The sequence below is a fragment of the Poromitra crassiceps genome, assembly GCF_964638095.1.
Source record: "Poromitra crassiceps genome assembly, chromosome: 5".
NCBI lineage: Eukaryota > Metazoa > Chordata > Actinopteri > Beryciformes > Melamphaidae > Poromitra > Poromitra crassiceps.
Genome location: NC_139642.1, coordinates 34,640,957 through 34,658,804, shown reverse-complemented (window position 1 = coordinate 34,658,804; position 17,848 = coordinate 34,640,957). Strand labels below are relative to the sequence as shown.

General features: G+C 46.1%; 1 protein-coding gene across 1 annotated transcript in view; it reads left to right on the top strand.

Moving 5' to 3' along the window:
* Positions 1-17,848, top strand: part of kirrel3b (kirre like nephrin family adhesion molecule 3b) — a gene marked incomplete at both ends in the record, with an annotated part of 93,260 nt that overhangs the window by 47,082 nt on the left and 28,330 nt on the right. The window contains 4 exons of the mRNA XM_083637576.1: positions 5,154-5,259; positions 13,356-13,504; positions 14,134-14,261; positions 14,784-14,910. Of these exons, the coding sequence (XP_083493702.1) occupies positions 5,154-5,259; positions 13,356-13,504; positions 14,134-14,261; positions 14,784-14,910 (510 nt within the window). The remainder of the gene's footprint in view (positions 1-5,153; positions 5,260-13,355; positions 13,505-14,133; positions 14,262-14,783; positions 14,911-17,848) is intronic.

Below are 17,848 nucleotides of genomic sequence, written 5' to 3'. Positions count from 1 at the left end.
AGAAAGAAGTTGGAGGATTGTTCCAAAAACACCATCTGGTCTATACTTTGAACTAACCGATCAAAAGCTGTCTGCCCACTCGCTATATAACACAACCACCCCCCACCCCATTCATCCTGTTGTTTTCACCAGAGCCTCCAAAAATCCTGCTATCCGCCCTTCCCTCTATCCACTACACCCCCCCCCACCACCTCCCTCGCTACAGTACCGCTCTCTTGACGAATCAGAGGAATTAATAGGCCTGCATATTGATGTGCTGTCACACGTTGTCTCAAGTGGGTCGGCTCACAGCAACTCATGCATTTATACATCAAAGTGACAAACAGACTTCTTTATGAAGCAGAGATCTGTCATCTCTGAAGGGTTGAAGGTTAGGTAAGTGACACTGGCTGATCCACTCCCTGAGACTTTTGACAGCTGCTGCTCCCCTGACCCTCTTTGCTCGCGGTTCTGTAGGGAGTTGGAGCTATCCGGCAAATTGCTGGACGGACTTGGAAAAGGATGTTAAGCTATCATGCCACTATATTGTCCCGGGAGGGAGGGAGGCGCTGAGGTCTCTTTTCGGAAGGGTCAGTTGTCACACTTCGATCATCCTAAAAGAACTCTAATTAGTCGTAGAATTGACAGTAATGAGCGTCGGTGTCCTTAGGAGTCCCTTGGCAGCTCCACAACAAGAAGACGTTTGGCATGGTTGGAACGTACAGTAGAGGAGCGCTTTTGGCAGAAAGGCCTGCAAATTAACTTCCACATTATGGCGTCTATTACCAGCACTGCCACCTCCAGATCTCCCCCCTCTCTCTCTCTCATCTCTCCCCCCCCCCCCCCTCTCTCTCTCATCTCTCTCTCCCCCCCCCTCTCTCTCTCTCTCCCCTCCCTCTCGAGCTTCTCAGCGGATTTTTATGACCACCTCCACCACTGGCACAGCTGTCAATTTGCCCCTGAGGTCCTCTCTGCCCACCTTTTTGTCCACCAAATTAACCGTGGCCAGAGCTAAAAACACCTCCCTCACACTGCTGCTGCACAGCTTGGAGCTCGGTCTCCTGCTACGTTATGACATATACACCCACGTGCACTTCCATAAGCACAAGCTCCTGCCAATGCGTGCCTATATGCAGGCACAGCCATGCACACAAGCACACACATGCACGTGTGCACACACACACACACACACACACACACACACACACACACACACACACACACACACACACACACACACACACACACACACAGTCTTACTTTGGTCACTTTTGGGCTGCTTACATTACATGCATTCCCTGGAGACTGACCCTAACCATAACCATAACCACTGATGCCAAAATCAGCTTTTTACCATAGCTTTTGTCGCCAATTGCAGTGCACCCACTGTCCCCAATCACCTGGTCTTAAGTCGGGTGTGTGTCCCCATTTTCGACTAACTTTTCTTTTCAGCTTTAAACCAATGTATATGGTTTCTGTGTAGTTTTGCTGAAGGATTCTGGGCAAAATCTCCACATTTGAGAGTAAACTGTTACCGTAAATTCCGGACTATAAGCCGCACCTTTTTTCCCGTTTTTTGGGCTTTTTTGGCCCCTGCGGCTTATATAACGGTGCGGCTTATCTATGGATTTTTTCAAAAAAAAAAAAAAAAAATCTCTCTTTTTTAGCACTCTTTCTAACTATAAAGCCACTTCTGTTTTAATTTCCTCTCTTGCCCTCTTTTCACCACACTGTATGACACTGTATGACACTGTATGACACTGTGTGCACTGTAAATAACAACACAGGTGGTGTTGTGTTATGTTGTTTTGTTGAAATGTTAATAAATGGGAGCATTACATATGGTAATTAAACATTAAAACACAAAAATAAATAAAAAAAAAAAAAAAATACCATTAAAACACCCGCGGCTTATAGTCCGGTGCGGCTTATATAAGAAAAAAATAGTCAACTTTGAAGGTGCGGCTTATACACCGGTGCGCCTTATAGTCCGGAATTTATTATTTTTTTAATAATTTAATTTAATAATTTTCATGCAGTGAGAGTGCCCTCTAGGGGTTGAAACCTACTTCTGCAGTTGGGTCTGCTGATAGGCTAATATTCGGTTCCGATGACATCACCAAGAACACCCTTTCCCACCCGGTGTGATTCTCATGCCCACTCTCCAGCTGAGTCCCCAGTCGAGACCATGATTCACATTTTTTTTAACTCCCAAGTAGGCAGGTCTGACACGCGCACGCACACGCACACACACACACACACACACACACACACACACACACACACACACACACACACACACCTACACACACACACACACACACACACACACACACCTGGCTGCTCTGTAGACCTGCTGGTACATTGTGGCCTTGAGTCTTCCAGCAGACCACATTGTTGTTCTCTGTACTGGCACAGGAAGACCTGGCACAGGTGGGGCTTGTGGATTTGAAGTGGCTGGTGGGGATGGGGGGGCAATCTCCTGGAAAAAAAAAAAAGGCCTGTCCTGATGGGGAAGATGAGGTGTGTGTGTGTGTGTGTGTGTGTGTGTGTGTGTGTGTGTGTGTGTGTGTGTGTGTGTGTGTGTGTGTGTGTGTGCGCGTGCATGCGTGTGTGTGTGTGTGCGCGTGTGTGTGTGTGTGTGCACGCGTGCGTGCGTGCGTTCGTGCATGTATGGAGGAGTATGGCACCTGGACCACCCCCTCTCTGGGGCTTAGTGGCAGCTGAGCCAGCCCAGAGCATCTGCACAGCCACGGGGTAAAAAGCACTTTTCCTCTCGCTCCGTGCCCACACACTGCGAACCACTCTCCATAACCACACACACACACACACACACACACACACACACACACACACACACACACACACACACACACACACACACACACAGACACAGCAATCCACTCCCCATAACTATACACAATGTTGTTTGGCTTCATAACAGTCGTGTCGGTGCGCCTCTAGTAGCTCTCTGTGGAGCCGCGTGCTCACAGCCACATCCAAACACACTCCCTGATTACCACATTAGGCTTATTGGACAGCGAGCGCATACAGTAGAGTGAGCACACCTTCTGAACAGATTGCTGAAACCTGCATCAAACCCAGATCCAGCACCTTCTCCTCGTCATATACTGTATCTGCTCCTATCCCTGCTACCAGCATGACCAGTGTTCCATTGGTGCTACAAATAGCATCGGCAATGGCAGAGATGTGATTATAGCCTGCTGTTTGAGTCTCCGGAGCAGTCTCAGAAAATTACCACCTATTAAGGCTCCCCTAGACTTTGTAATGTTAAATCTCTCTTTCTTCTATTCCCTGAAGCAACTTTTGCTCTGTTTCTGTATGCAGCATGTCACACAGATCAAAAGAACCCTCTTCAACAATGTCAGTCTAACTATATTTAATTAAGCACGTTTTATTGGTGCACTCAGAAATCACACGTGGTCTGATTGAATGGATACTCAGTGACATAAGAGGCGTTTTAGATGAAAGGCTCTGTTTGTTGCCACTGCTGGAGTTCATTTGGAATAATTTGAGAGGAATAATTTGCTTTTATGACCGCACAGATTTGCAACTGTTAATTTTTAAAAGTGTCTCGCTTTGGCACAGTGGTGAGAATTTCCAACAAGAAATATATTTTCTCTTCAATCTATGGTAGAATACTGGAACTAGCATTCACACATACACATCAATGTGTGCTTCGGCTTTCTTCCAACAAACTTTTGATCATCGGGGTTTGTTTCAGACTACTTAGATGATGGTTGCAACACTGAGCAGGAGAATGCAGCGAGTCCCAGATGTTTTCCTTGATTGATAATTCACTGGAGACTGAATGGCCCTGATGGGATACAGTACACGCCAATCATCCTCTGCTGCTTCATACAGATTAGAATACACACACACACACACACACACACACACACACACACACACACACACACACACACACACACACACACACACACACACACACACACACACACAAACAAAACATTATTTCCAACTAATATTGGACACAGGTCCGCGTTTGACTTTGCCTTCCTGCATTTGAAGCCTGCACATAAATATATTTAGCATCCCTTTCAAAGCTAGCAGCCCTGACAAACAGCTTCACCTACTTGGAATTCATTTTCTGAGTCTGAGGGGTAAATAATACAGTCGGTAAAGATGTTTCTCAAGGGACAGCGTTGATTTGGGAATTAAAATATATCTTCAAAAAGCATCCCACCTTTGTCAATTAGGATACACTAAGTTGTTTATTAAATTTGCATAATCTGTGTGCTTGTTATTTTAGGAATTGATTTATTTCTATCACGGTTGTTTATTATCTCAATTGTAATGGTTTGCGTTGTAGGCTATTCACTGTTTGCAAATTGCCAATTACTGAAAGACTCATTATCAAGTCAAGTTTCCCTTTGATTCGCCATGTTCTTGCCTTTGAATGTTGCTAATGACTATAAGAGGAAAGAACGGTGGGACGGCATCTTCTCTCCACACCTGTGAACTATACACACTAACACACACTCTGCTGCAGAAAGTAGCTGTGGACACATTAGTGGGAGGCAGGAAGACTCAAATGGATCCTCAAAGTATTCTGCAGTAATTGCCTATTATGCTGGAGGAAAAGCTAATGAGTATGTTGTTTAAAGCTTTGTAAGTGCTGCCAATGCATCGCACGATAAGCTGAATAAAAGACTCTGAGCTAGTGGGTGTAATTGGACGAGATTTACTTACGTATGGTCCATCCACAGGACGCAAGAGGCTGCCAAATCAGTGCCAGTTTTGGGTCACGAGAAAAAGCAAATTGCAAATGTACTGTTAGGCCCCCCTGAGGAAAAAGTGGGACTTTATTTTGAGTCACTTTATTTTGAGTCATTTGACGTCACATGATTTCTCAACTATTTATAAGGTTTCCTTTTTGTGCATAATGTGCATTTTCTCTTGCTCTCTCTCTCTCTCTCTCTCTGTCTCTCTCTCTCTCTCTCTCTCTCTCTCTCTCTCTCTCTCTCTCTCTCTCTCTCTCTCTCTCTCTGTGAGACTTATTCAGTCCAACAAAAATGTCAACAACAGAGTACCGTACTGCTCTGAGGTTTCCAGCTCACTAGGTGGCGTCTGAGGAGACTGTCTGTGCTGTACTGTAACTGGATGTCTTTGTGTGTCTGTGTGTGTTTCAGATCTTCCGCTTGTCAATCTGTCAGTGGAGCCTCAGCCTATTCTGGAGGGCAGCCTAGTGAAATTCCACTGCTCCGCAAAGGCCAACCCTCCGGTCACACTGTTCAGGTGAGAATACTTATCTCTGGAATATGCTAAAGATTGATCATATGTATCGTTTTTCTGACAGTTTGTCCATCTAGCATCTATCCTTCATACTCTCTCTCTCTCCCTCCCCCACTCTGTTTCTGGAGAACTGTTTTGTCTTGTTTGTGTTTGAGATGTTCTAACAAAGAGTTGTGTGGGTTTTGTGGCATAATTCATTATGAACTGCCCTGCAATGTAAAAGGGAAGAAAAACTATGTTGGAATTCACTTCAAGTGGTATACAAAGGTCCTCTCTGATGGATGCTGCTTGTGGATAATAAATGTGCACACTGAGTCAAATGTGCCACTTCATTATTGAGAGCATTAATCATTGCACCATGTACAGTCTGATGCCATCACTGCGTAGGAGGGAGGCTGGAAACATGATGTACCTGCCATGCAATGAGCTTGATGTACAGTACATGAGGTTGTCACGGTAACCGTTGTGCTGAAATCAGGTTGCATTCTAAAGAGTAATAAGGCCGGTCCCAAGCGGCTTAGTACAGTAGGTGCTGTACTGCACTGTGCGAGAAATGTTGCTTGATTGCAAGTGTGCAAGTTTGAATTGAAAGGAATATGGTTCACCAATTATTTTTTTTATGTTGTCATACTTATCCTAAACACTGATGAAGGTTGTATGTTTTTTTTCACCTTGTGCGTGTGTGTGTGCGTGTGTGTGTGTATGTGTGTGTGTGTCTCTGTGTGTATGTGTGTGTGTGTCTGTGTCATCATGACAAAATGTGACACATATTGTAGCGGGAACAACCACAGAAGGTTTTTGAGTACTGTGCCAGCCGCCAGGTGGTTGCAGTATATGTCTGTGGACAGATTTGCAAGATGCAGTCACACAACGTTACAGGTGTGGAGTTGACATCAAGATGAGGGCTGAGTTTGAAAATATTTTGTGGTCCAAGCAAGGTGGCCCACATTCGGGGCGCGGGCATCACGGCTGGTGCGATCCCATTGCACGAAGTCTCTATAGTTTCTTGATTACATTTAAATTTCTCAGTTGCCAATAGGTGGACAAGTGCTATGGCTACACTTGACATTTCAGACGTTAAAAAATCGTTAAATTCATTATTTGTTTCCCCTTTACGACAGTAGCTGAGGGCATTTTGATAAAACAGCAAAATGAGTATTAATTATTCTCATAGCATCTTTGCGTGGCCTTGGAGAAGTGCAATGCTGAAGTGATTTGTCAAGAGATGCTTTTCTGTGTGGGAGGTTTTCAAAACTGAGCGAAGTATAAGTGGAATGAAATCGATAGCAAGGGGAATTGGCCAGCTCTGAATCTTGTAATGGTACTGGAAATGAAATGGATGTACAACACACTCACAAGTGGGAAAACAGAGATGTTGCTTTTTTGATGGATTCTGCCCTTTTGAAAAAAGAAAGGGGGTTGGGTGGTGATAGTGTGGGAAACAGGGTTTGTATTTGATTGTGTAGGTGCACACCAAAGGCAGGTCTCCTATTGCACTCGCAATGGGATTTCGCCGCTAGTGTTATGAGACTGGATCGACAATCAGACATCTCCCCTGGGTATCGAGAGCTAAGAAGTGGTGGCGGCTGAGATGACTTTTCCCTTGGTTTGACAAACTACAGAATAGAATAAGGTGGGAGGCGGAGGCTAAAAGTGGCTAAAAACAGACACTTTCCCACTCTCCATATATATATTTTATTTCTTTATTTCTCCGCTCTCTCCCTCTCCTCTGGCCTTCTGTCGTTGACACAGTCAACTGTCCAATTCGATCGTATCTAAAGGCTTAGAAGAGAGTAATGGAGACTGGACTTTTGATACTAAAGTCTGCTTTTAACCAATTCGCTAGCAGTGTTGGGCATTGGTAACACATTACTTTAACTTCATTACTTCCCCCAGTAACAGGTAATGTAAGGGATTACAATTTCCAAAACAGTAATTATATTACAGTTACTAATATGTAACTTCAAGTTACTGCATTACTTTTACTTTTGTGCATATTAGCGCTGTGCAGATAGTTCTGGTGAGACGAGACTACTGCGTTGGCAGTTTTTTTGTCCTAGGTAAGCAAATACATAAAAAGTATGCAGTTTGGCTGATTGTTTATTCCTCCGGTAACGTTAATTATTGTTCCAATAAAGTTAATTCAGTTCTAAAAGGAGCTGGCTAAACAGGTTGTACTTCACTTTTTCAGAAGGGGGGGGGGGGTTATTACTTTTTGAAGGAGTAATAAGTATAAGTAACTTATTACACTTCCACTTGCTCAAAACTGTTCCCCAGTTCCCCCCCTATGATTTATTTGATATTCAAGCACCTATTTTACTCAGGGGCTCCCATGCATCATTGGGGCTCTGGGGCCTCATCAAAGACTGCTTGGGAGGCTTGGGCTAGGGAGACCGCCCTCCTCTCCCCCAACCTCCTCCCTCTGGAGGGAGACCCCCTCCTCTCCCCCCAACCTCCTCCCTCTGGAGGGAGACCCCCCTCCTCTCCCCCCAACCCCCTCCCTCTGGAGGGAGACCCCCCTCCTCTCCCCCGAACCTCCTCCCTCTGGAGGGAGATCCCCCTCCTCTCCCCCAAAACTCCTCCCTCTGGAAGGAGACCCCCCTCCTCTCCCCCGAACCTCCTCCCTCTGGAGGGAGATCCCCCTCCTCTCCCCCCAACCTCCTCCCTCTGGAAGGAGACCCCCCTCCTCTCCCCCCAACCCCCTCCCTCTGGAAGGAGACCCCCCTCCTCTCCCCCAACCCCCTCCCTCTGGAGGGAGATTCCCCTCCTCTCCCCCAACCCCTCCCTCTGGAATGAGACCCCCCTCCTCTCCCCCAACCCCCTCCCTCTGGAAGGAGACCCCCCTCCTCTCCCCCCGAACCTCCTCCCTCTGGAGACAATATGGCCGAGGAGAGCGGGAAGCTGTTGGAGCAGTGTGAGGGCTGTTATTCAGCACTAATACACTCTGTCCAGCTCAGATCAGATACGGCACAAGGACGGAGTGGGTCTTAGATGGACGGCCTCTTTGCCAACCCCCAGAGTGCCATCCATCCCCCGGCCTGGCCCGGCCCGGCGTGCACCACACCACTCTGCCACCCTCCAATTGGATGGACACTTGAGACACAGGCTCAAGATAGCCGGGGCAGCAGTCAAACACACGGCGCTTTCTACCTCCCACAGCCCGCTGTGATGGCCACTCCTCTGCAATAAATCCAACGTTAAAGGGGCAAATGGAAATAAGAGATGTTTCTACAGATACCTGAACCTGCGCCAACTCACTGAAAGCTCATGGGGGAGAGTAAAGAGAGACGACGTCAGGGAATGGGAGAGGATGTGGGGTGGAGGAGAGGAGGGGTGGGGTGGGGTAAGAGAGGACGTGGGGTGGAGGCAGAGGAGAGGAGGGATGGGGGTAAGAGGATGTGGTGTGGAGGCGGAGGAGAGGAGGTGTAGGGGTAAGAGAGGATGTGGCGTGGAGGCGGAGGAGAGGAGGTGTAGGGTCAGAGAGGACGTGGTGGGGAGGAGAGGAGGTGTAGGGGTAAGAGAGGACGTGGTGGGGAGGAAAGGAGGTGTAGGGTCAGAGAGGACGTGGTGGGGAGGAGAGGAGGTGTAGGGTCAGAGAGGACGTGGTGTGGAGGAGAGGAGGTGTAGGGTCAGAGAGGACGTGGTGTGGAGGAGAGGAGGTGTAGGGTCAGAGAGGACGTGGTGTGGAGGTGGAGGAGAGGAGGGGTGCGGTAAGAGAGGACGTGGTGTGGAGCTGGAGGAGAGGAGGGGTGGGGTAAGAGAGGACGTGGGGTGGAGGTGGAGGAGAGGAGGTGTAGGGGTAAGAGAGGACGTGGAGGAGAGGAGGTCTAGGGTCAGAGAGGACGTGGTGTGGAGGAGAGGAGGTGTAGGGGTAAGAGTGGATGTGGAGGTGGAGGAGAGGAGACCTAGGGGTAAGAGAGGAAGAAAGCGCTGAAAAGTTAACATGATGTTGAAAGTGGAAATGAAGTGAGAGTAATGGGGATGCGTTTCAGTCAGCACTCGAGGGCGCGGCGTGAATCAACGCCTTCTGAGAGGGAGAGATGAGGCTCTTCTGAAGTCTTCATTACCTGCTGTTAATGGTGGGAGGGGTGACTGGCGTACATCACAATCACGCACAAACACCCCGCTGATGGAGACGCACAAGCTTCTCCCCGATCCAAACAAGAGCCCACCAGAGAGATGGAGAGAGGAACGGGAGAATAACAAACGAGGCAAATCAGCTCCCTTGTCTGCACATTCAACCATGCAAACAACATCCCAATCCTCTCCGCACTTCAAGATTTCCCATGTTGTTGTTGGTGCCGGATTGTTTGTTGTATTTTTGTTTGTCTGACTGACTCTACCATCTCAACCCACTCCCTTCTCTTTACGTATCTCAGAGGTAAAGCTAATGAATGCATTTTGCAGCCGCTCTCCGTCGTTCCATTTTTGGACACGAGAAGCGGCGCTCTCTTTATGCCTCCTACTGCATCCATGAAAATCATGCGTGAACAATAGAGTTTTACTGACACTGTAACAAATGATACAGATAAAGGGACGTGTTTTTACACAGCAAATTAAATTGATGTCACTGTCTACAGCGGCACGTTGGTGGTGATTTGGTTTTGACTAGCATGCTCTTAATGCTTAATGCCACACGTGTAAACACAGCAGTCGCCTTTTCTTTCGACAGAAGGACACTCAAATGACAGCCTTCTTTGCACTTCTTCCACCCCATGTGATTTTTTTTTTAATCAAGAAAATGTATAATTTTCTCCATTAGTAATATTCTCTCTTGAGTAAGTAAGTAAGTCTCTCTTGTCACGGTGTGTCAAAGCAGCAACCATCTCTATTAGATGTCCATGTCAAAACATGTTTTTAAAATATTGTATTTTTTGCCCACTATTTTGACAGTCCTCATTATGAATATGCATATAACACTATGCACTCTTTGCATAGTGTTAACCATGTTGACAAATGTGCGGCTTGATGTGACGGGGCGGCTGTAGCTCAGTAGGTAGAGCGGGTCGTCCACTAATCGCTTTGGATAAAAGATGTCGGTGGTTCGATTCCCACCTCCTACCCACCTCGAAGTGTCCTTGGGCAAGATACTGAACCCCAAATTGCTCCCGATGGTGTGCCAGCACCCTGCGTGGTAGCTTGCCACCATCGGTGTATGAATGGGTGAATGTACCTACTGATTGTAAAGTGCTTTGGATAAAAGCGCTATATAAATGCAGGCCATTTACCATTTGATGTACTATGCTGATCAGAATCAGAATCAGAATCAGAAAGACTTTAATGATCCCCGGGGGGAATTTGGGAACTGATGGTACTGTATAGATATAGCTATTTAATTTAATTGTCACTGTTCAGCAAATAGTAAATTATCTTTCCATTCCATACCTCCATCATGCATATCATATAATAGTGTCAGCATGCACATCCACGCATGCACGCACGCACGCACGCACACACACACACACACACACACCTCATCTCCCCCCCCCACACACACACTGTATATACACATAAAAACACACGCGATCACTCAAGTGCACCTGATTCACAACCCTTTGTCTGAGCTAAACCCCTGAATAGGGTAAAGTAGTGTAAAGTGAGTCAGCTACTGAGTAAGCATGGCCCCTCTAGCCTCCCAGTGGGAATGCAGGTGTTTGTGTTACCCTGGGCCAGCTATGTTTAGACATGAGTCTTGGACAGCGCCCAGCACACCAACCGTGCCCCCATCCTCCCTGCAGAAGACGGCATTCTGTCTCCGCTCACTCTAACGCTGTCTGAGCCTCCCAATCCTGCTAGCCTCAACCTCAACCTGCTGCCCCAACATCTGTGCTTACCTCATTCAGCCTCCTGTGGTATGAGCTAGTAGAGCACTCTGCATACACACAGAGGCAGAGAATATGTGCAATTGTGGTCATAATCAGCATTGGTTATCATTGTTCTCATCGTGGTCATCATCAAGATCGTCTCAATCATCATTAGCATCATTCTCATCAGCATCATCATTGACTGCGTTTACATGGACTGCAATAATCTGACTATTGACTTTATTCTAGTATTCAATATTTAGATTAAGGTGTTTACATGAGTTGCTCATAGAATATTCCATTCATATTCCTGTTTGCATGCTAGACTCATAGAATCATAGACTGATTAATGACTGAAGAGCCACGCCCACATCACACCCCGCGTCAGAATTTCCCTCTGGGATTTAACCTGAAACCCTTTCTGTCACGTTGCTGCCGTGGTCGGGACAAGATTTTGGGACTTATTTTTTACCAGTGCAGCCATCTTTTCTTCTGTAAATAAGTTGCACAACACTTGCTGGAAGCTAGCATGCGTCATCAAACAGTTGGACTGCTGTACTGTACGTGTCGCAAAATGCTGCGAAAAGAGGTCATAGTGCGTTTATACATGCACTTCAATAATGCGACTAAGATCGGAACACTCTGTCATGTCTTAGTTTGATTATTGCTTACTCTGACTATGACCTTATTCTGGTTAAGGTAATCAGAAAATGCTGCTTAGAGGCCAATGTCGTCATTGACATCATCATCGCTCCCATCATCATGATCATCTCAATCGTGATGAGCTAATTCTCCTAATTATCATCATCATCATTGTCATCAACATCGTCATCATTTCATTGTCAACATCTTGATCATCGTCATCTTCAGAAACAGCAGCAGAGACATCTCCCGCCATTCTTCTTCATATTCGCAGACACACTACTGGTTGAGTGATGCGATAAACATCAACAATTATCATCATCATTACCATCGTGATTATCACAATCATTCATTGAAAATATAGCGTGCACACTTGCTTTCCTTTTCCCGGTGCCGATGCTACTTAAGGGATGAGTACAGTAGCTGCTCGAAGAATTAGGTTGTGGTTCTATAAAAACTGCATATAGCTTCTCTCCCTAGACTCCACAAGAGAGTATGCATCTGATATATAGTTACTTGCCCACACACACACACACACACACACACACACACACACACACACACACACACACACACACACACACACACACACACACACACGATTATGCTCTACACTACTACTGGATCAGTTATATAAGAGGCTAAACGGGCCAAAAACACCCGTCTGGCCTAATTTAAATATTTTTGGCAACACAGGTGCGCGGAGCTCTCAGCTGCATCCTTGTCGCACAGTAAAAAGAACACAACTTTGGAAAAGTCTGCTGCCTGGGAGGGAAAATGTGCAAAAAAAGCCTGTGAAGCCCAATTAGAAGTCTGCTTCACTTCACTTACTGATTGAATGAGGTAATCTGTTCTCATTTAAATGATAGCTTTTCAGTCAAGCACAGGGCCAGCTTAGTCATGGGAAACAAATGAGTTCCCCTATCCCGTGAAAGCGGCTCTCGGGGCTGGCAGGAACAGAAAATGGAGACAGGCACCAGTTCTGTTGTCATTGTTTTCCTCCGGCACATCAGCATGCAGACGCGTCTCTATTGTGGAAGGTGGCAGCGTTTAGAGGCATGATGTATTGAAGGTCCCGAGACATCCGCAGACGCCTTGGCTGTTTTATAAATGGCTCTTGTCCCGCGCAGCGGCGGCGAGCTGTCCACGCCGCCACGCGGCGCGCGCCGGCCCCCGTGACATCATAAAAGCGTTAGCTAAACACGTATGGGGATGTGTCTGTACCCCCATCACAGAAGCCATCCTTCACACAAACACAAACAGATGTTGCTTATGTGATCCCCTGTCAATGTATTAACGTCAGCTGTTGTCTGCGGTACAGTGTGTGTCAAGCCACGTCTTCAAAGGTGGGGGAGCTATTTGTCATTTTGTGATTTGTTGTTCTTAGCCTGGCACTCGGCGCTGCGCTCTCTGCTTGGCGTAATGAGGAACGTGCTGTCTGCTCTGAGTCGCTGGGGAGCTTGTCACAGCCATTCACAACATGGAGGGCTGCCATGGAAATGATGCTGAGGCCAGCGCAAAAACCTGCCCCAGAATGATGATTTATTCACACAAAAGAACGCTTATTGACACACGGAGGGAGAGGTGAAAACCTGCCTCATTCTTCCATCTGTCTGTCTGTCTCCCCCCCCCCCCCTCTGCTGTTCTCATCAGGTGGGCCAAAGGAGGAAGCATAATCAAGGAGGTCTCCGGAGACACCTATGAGGTGATTGTTGACCACTCCTTCTTCACAGAGCCCGTGTCCTGCGAGGTCACCAACCCGCTGGGCAGCACCAACATCAGCCGCAATGTTGACGTCTATTGTGAGTGGCTCCTTTGGCACTTTTCTCTATGCCTTTTAGTGCTGTTCAGTAAAGACACTTCTCTATGCCTTTTAGTGCTGCTCAGTAAAGACACTTCTCTATGCCTTTTAGTGCTGTTCAGTAAAGACACTTCTCTATGCCTTTTAGTGCTGTTCAGTAAAGACACTTCTCTATGCCTTTTAGTGCTGCTCAGTAAAGACACTTCTCTATGCCTTTTAGTGCTGTTCAGTAAAGCCACTTCTCTATGCCTTTTAGTGCTGTTCAGTAAAGACACTTCTCTATGCCTTTTAGTGCTGCTCAGTAAAGACACTTCTCTATGCCTTTTAGTGCTGTTCAGTAAAGACACTTCTCTATGCCTTTTAGTGCTGCTCAGTAAAGACACTTCTCTATGCCTTTTAGTGCTGCTCAGTAAAGACACTTCTCTATGCCTTTTAGTGCTGTTCAGTAAAGCCACTTCTCTATGCCTTTTAGTGCTGTTCAGTAAAGCCACTTCTCTATGCCTTTTAGTGCTGCTCAGTAAAGCCAGTGACGTGATGTTTTGATACTGAGCTCCAAGTGTTGGTGCCACCACAGTTTATGCCTGATTATGGATGAATGGTGATCAGGTTGGGTTGTGTTTATTTCTACAGTTGGTCCTCGCATGGCTGCAGAGCCCCAGTCCTTACAGGTGGACCTGGGATCTGACGCTGTGTTCAACTGTGCCTGGACAGGAAACCCCTCCCTCACCATAGTCTGGATGAAGAGGGGCTCAGGAGTGGTGAGCGTTTACACTGATATTGCTTTAGACCTTTGTTTCAGTGTCTGGTACATTCCACGTTTTACAGTCAAGTCAAAGCTGTATTTCTCTGATCAATCCTGTGATCTGGACTTTGAGCCACTGTATAATATACAGGGAAGGGTGGTGTGGAGAAAGATGGTGCCAGCTATATGCAACATGTACTATTCAATGGCATACTATGTTTTCTGGGCTTCCATGCCTTCTAAGAAGTATTTAGTAGTATAGGTTACGTCTCTGCTCTCTGACACTTGGCTTGAGATGCGTTGATTTGATCCAAGAAGCAGACTGGTTCCACCTCTCCCTTTTGTCAACGTCAAAGGGCACAGCCAGCCCCCTTCCTCCACTGAGCTCAGGCCCTAAATTGGATTTTAATAATTAAGGAGAGGTGCCCTTTAAGTGCTGCCTTGCTGTGGGGCGCTGCCTTGTTGCTGTCTCAAATGTGAAGGTGCCTTTCCTGCCATTGCTCATTTGATGATCTTTGACTTGACTTTTTTGATGCAGGTTCTGAGCAATGACAACATCCTGACGCTGAAAGCGGTGAGGCAGGAGGATGCTGGGAAGTATGTCTGCCGTGCTGTGGTCCCGCGAGTCGGGGCCGGGGAGAAGGAGGTTTCACTCACTGTCAATGGTAGGCTATAAGATATTATTGATATGTCTGCACACAAACATGCCACAGATGCACACATACACACACAGTTATCAAATACAGTACACACACACACACACACACACACACACACACACACACACACACACACACACACACACACACACACACACACACACACTCACTCACAAGTGTGAATCTTGTGGTCTGGGGTCACTGCCGCCAAGAAGAAACCAATTGCTCACAGTCTGTATTCTGCTTCCTCAGTGGTTTACAAAAGGAATGAAACGTATAAATCAACCTTCAATATGTGGAACTTCCAACAGATTAAGCTCTACCTTTCCAGTCTTTTCTTCAGTACCTGTAAATCACTATATCAAGGTCAATTTGCTTAGACAAGTATAGGAATAAAACAGCAGCCATCACACACACACACACACACACACACACACACACACACACACACACACACACACACACACACACAGCCCCAGGATGTGACACGTATCATCTCCATGCAAATTAATTTCCATGACAAAGGTAATGTGAAAACAAAACTGTTTCATCAAAGTGGAGTCTTATATATAAAGCAATAAATATCGAGACCAACGGTGCTCTCTTTTCAAGATATGGTCACACGCATTTCCTAAACAGAGGGAATGTGCTTTAACGCTGATTATATTCTGCGGGAGTCGCCGGGAAGCTGCCTTTTTCCTGACGCACTGACTGACTAATGAATACGCGCCTTGGTGGGAGACCTGGCAACGCTCAAACAAATGACTTCATTATCGGTGCTTGATATTCACGGAGCGTGCGTCGGCGTGGCACAGGCCTCTTAGTGGTAGGCATGTCTCGCAGAGCGTTGTTTCTCCCCATGTCCGTCCCAAAGCAAACCTGGGTTAAAGGGAGACATTGAGCGAGGGGTTTTCAAGACGTTGGCAGGATGCTGTTGTCTCGATCGCTGGCAGTGTTTCACAGAACATCTCAAAAAGCGAACAACACATAGTTTGCCTCAGAGCAAGGTTGGTGCTGATTTGGGGGGGTGAACATCAAACTGTGTAAAGATGTTCTGTTCAAAAGCCAGACAGTTGATGAGCATATGAGAGTGAGTGGGATACCAGCACCCCCTCCAGCACAATATCACAACCAGGAGCTTCTGCAACGAGCTCCCCCCTCAATCAGTATCAGAATCAAGGCAGAAGAGGTAAAACAAAACGAATTCAGTCGTCTCCCATTCCGTTGTTAGCATCTCTTACTGGCATCCCTTCTGCAGACTGAATATGCAAACCAAATACATAATATGTGATTGGTTTGTTTTGATGTATCTCTTTGATTGCTCATGTAACTAGTGAGATTGTATTGTTTTTGAAATCAATGCCATAAGAGAAGGAAGATGGATTGTTTTAATAAAGATTATAACACAGCAGATCTCAGAGCTGAAATGGCATGTTTACTTGCTCTCCGCAGACTTCATTCAAGCATTATCCAAGTTCTTTGGATGTCTTCGAGTCTCTTGTATTTGTTTATACTCTTCTTCTTCTTCTTCTGCTTCTCACGCCTCCCGGCCCCAATCGGTATTTGACATTCAAAAGCTGCCTTCCTTTTTACCCTTCTGAATAATTGAAATTCATCTCTTTTCTCCAAACCTCACGAGGAGTCCTGACTCATTGCTTTCCCTTCCCCGGTCCTTGAGGCAAATCAGAATGTCAAGCCTCTGTGAAAGTACAAACGGCGTGGTGGTTGCACACATGGGAAGCTCTCTCCCCTGTGGTCGCTTCATTGATTGTCCTACGCCACACTGTGTCAACGGTGTGCACTCCTCACCTCTCATCAACCCCACAGCCCAACAGCTTTGACAGTCGGCGGGACTCAATTGATTGTGACAGGGCGTGACGAATGGCCGCGCGTCTCTGAAGGATTGCCTTGATGCCATCTCACGCAATGAGCAGACAGCAATGCAGCGCAAGACTGTTTACGATGTGAGCGCCTCTTCTGCATGTGTCAATGTTTTTGATGTTTGTTTTCCCCCGCAGTTATCCCCCGCTTCTTTTATGCCATCAATTAAAATACACGTTTATTTTGTGTCATTCTCTCTCTCTCTCTCTCTCTCTCTTTCTCTCTCTCTCTCTCTCTCTCGCTCTCTCACACACACACACACACACTCAATTCAATTCAATTCAAAGGGGCTTTATTTGCATGAGAAACATACGTATACATTGCCAAACCAAGTGTAAAATGAGAACAATATATATATATATATATATATATATACGTATGTGTGTGTGTACGTACAGTTAAAGATATAGGAGAATAAAAGAGGTGTGTAACATTGCACTCAAATATAATATACATAAGGGTAGCTAAAGTTAGCTTAATAAGGGTGTGCTTACAATTGAAGATATACTAAGGATACTAAGTAGGTAAACATTAACTTAACTCTCTCTCTCTCTCTCTCTCTCTCTCTCTCCCTCTCCCTTCTGCCGTTGTACTGTCTGACTCCCACTGTGGCGTACCACACAGACATGAGGAACCCTGCTTTCCCCCTGGGAAGAATGTAATTTAATTATAATCAAACAGCTAGCAGGGGAGGCAGTTTGTGTTTAAATCACTAATGCATACATATTGCTTACTCTAGTTGAACATTGTCACAACTGAAAGCACCTCAGCATTTGTTTGAAGCCATGTTTGAGTGTAATTATTCCATATATAGGGTGCATGTGTGAAATAGTTAAGTTGGCTACATGTATTAACACATCCATGCGTGTGATTATTTATACGTTGACACAATATGTATGCATGGGTTTTCCCACCAGCCTGAATTGATTGAATCCAACGGACATGCTTGAGAAGATTTAGCCTGCATACATTTTAATGCCCATATGTTCATGTAATACACACTCATTTATATGTATGCACAGGTGTGAGTCTGTACATCTGTCCAGTAGTGCACAGTATGTTT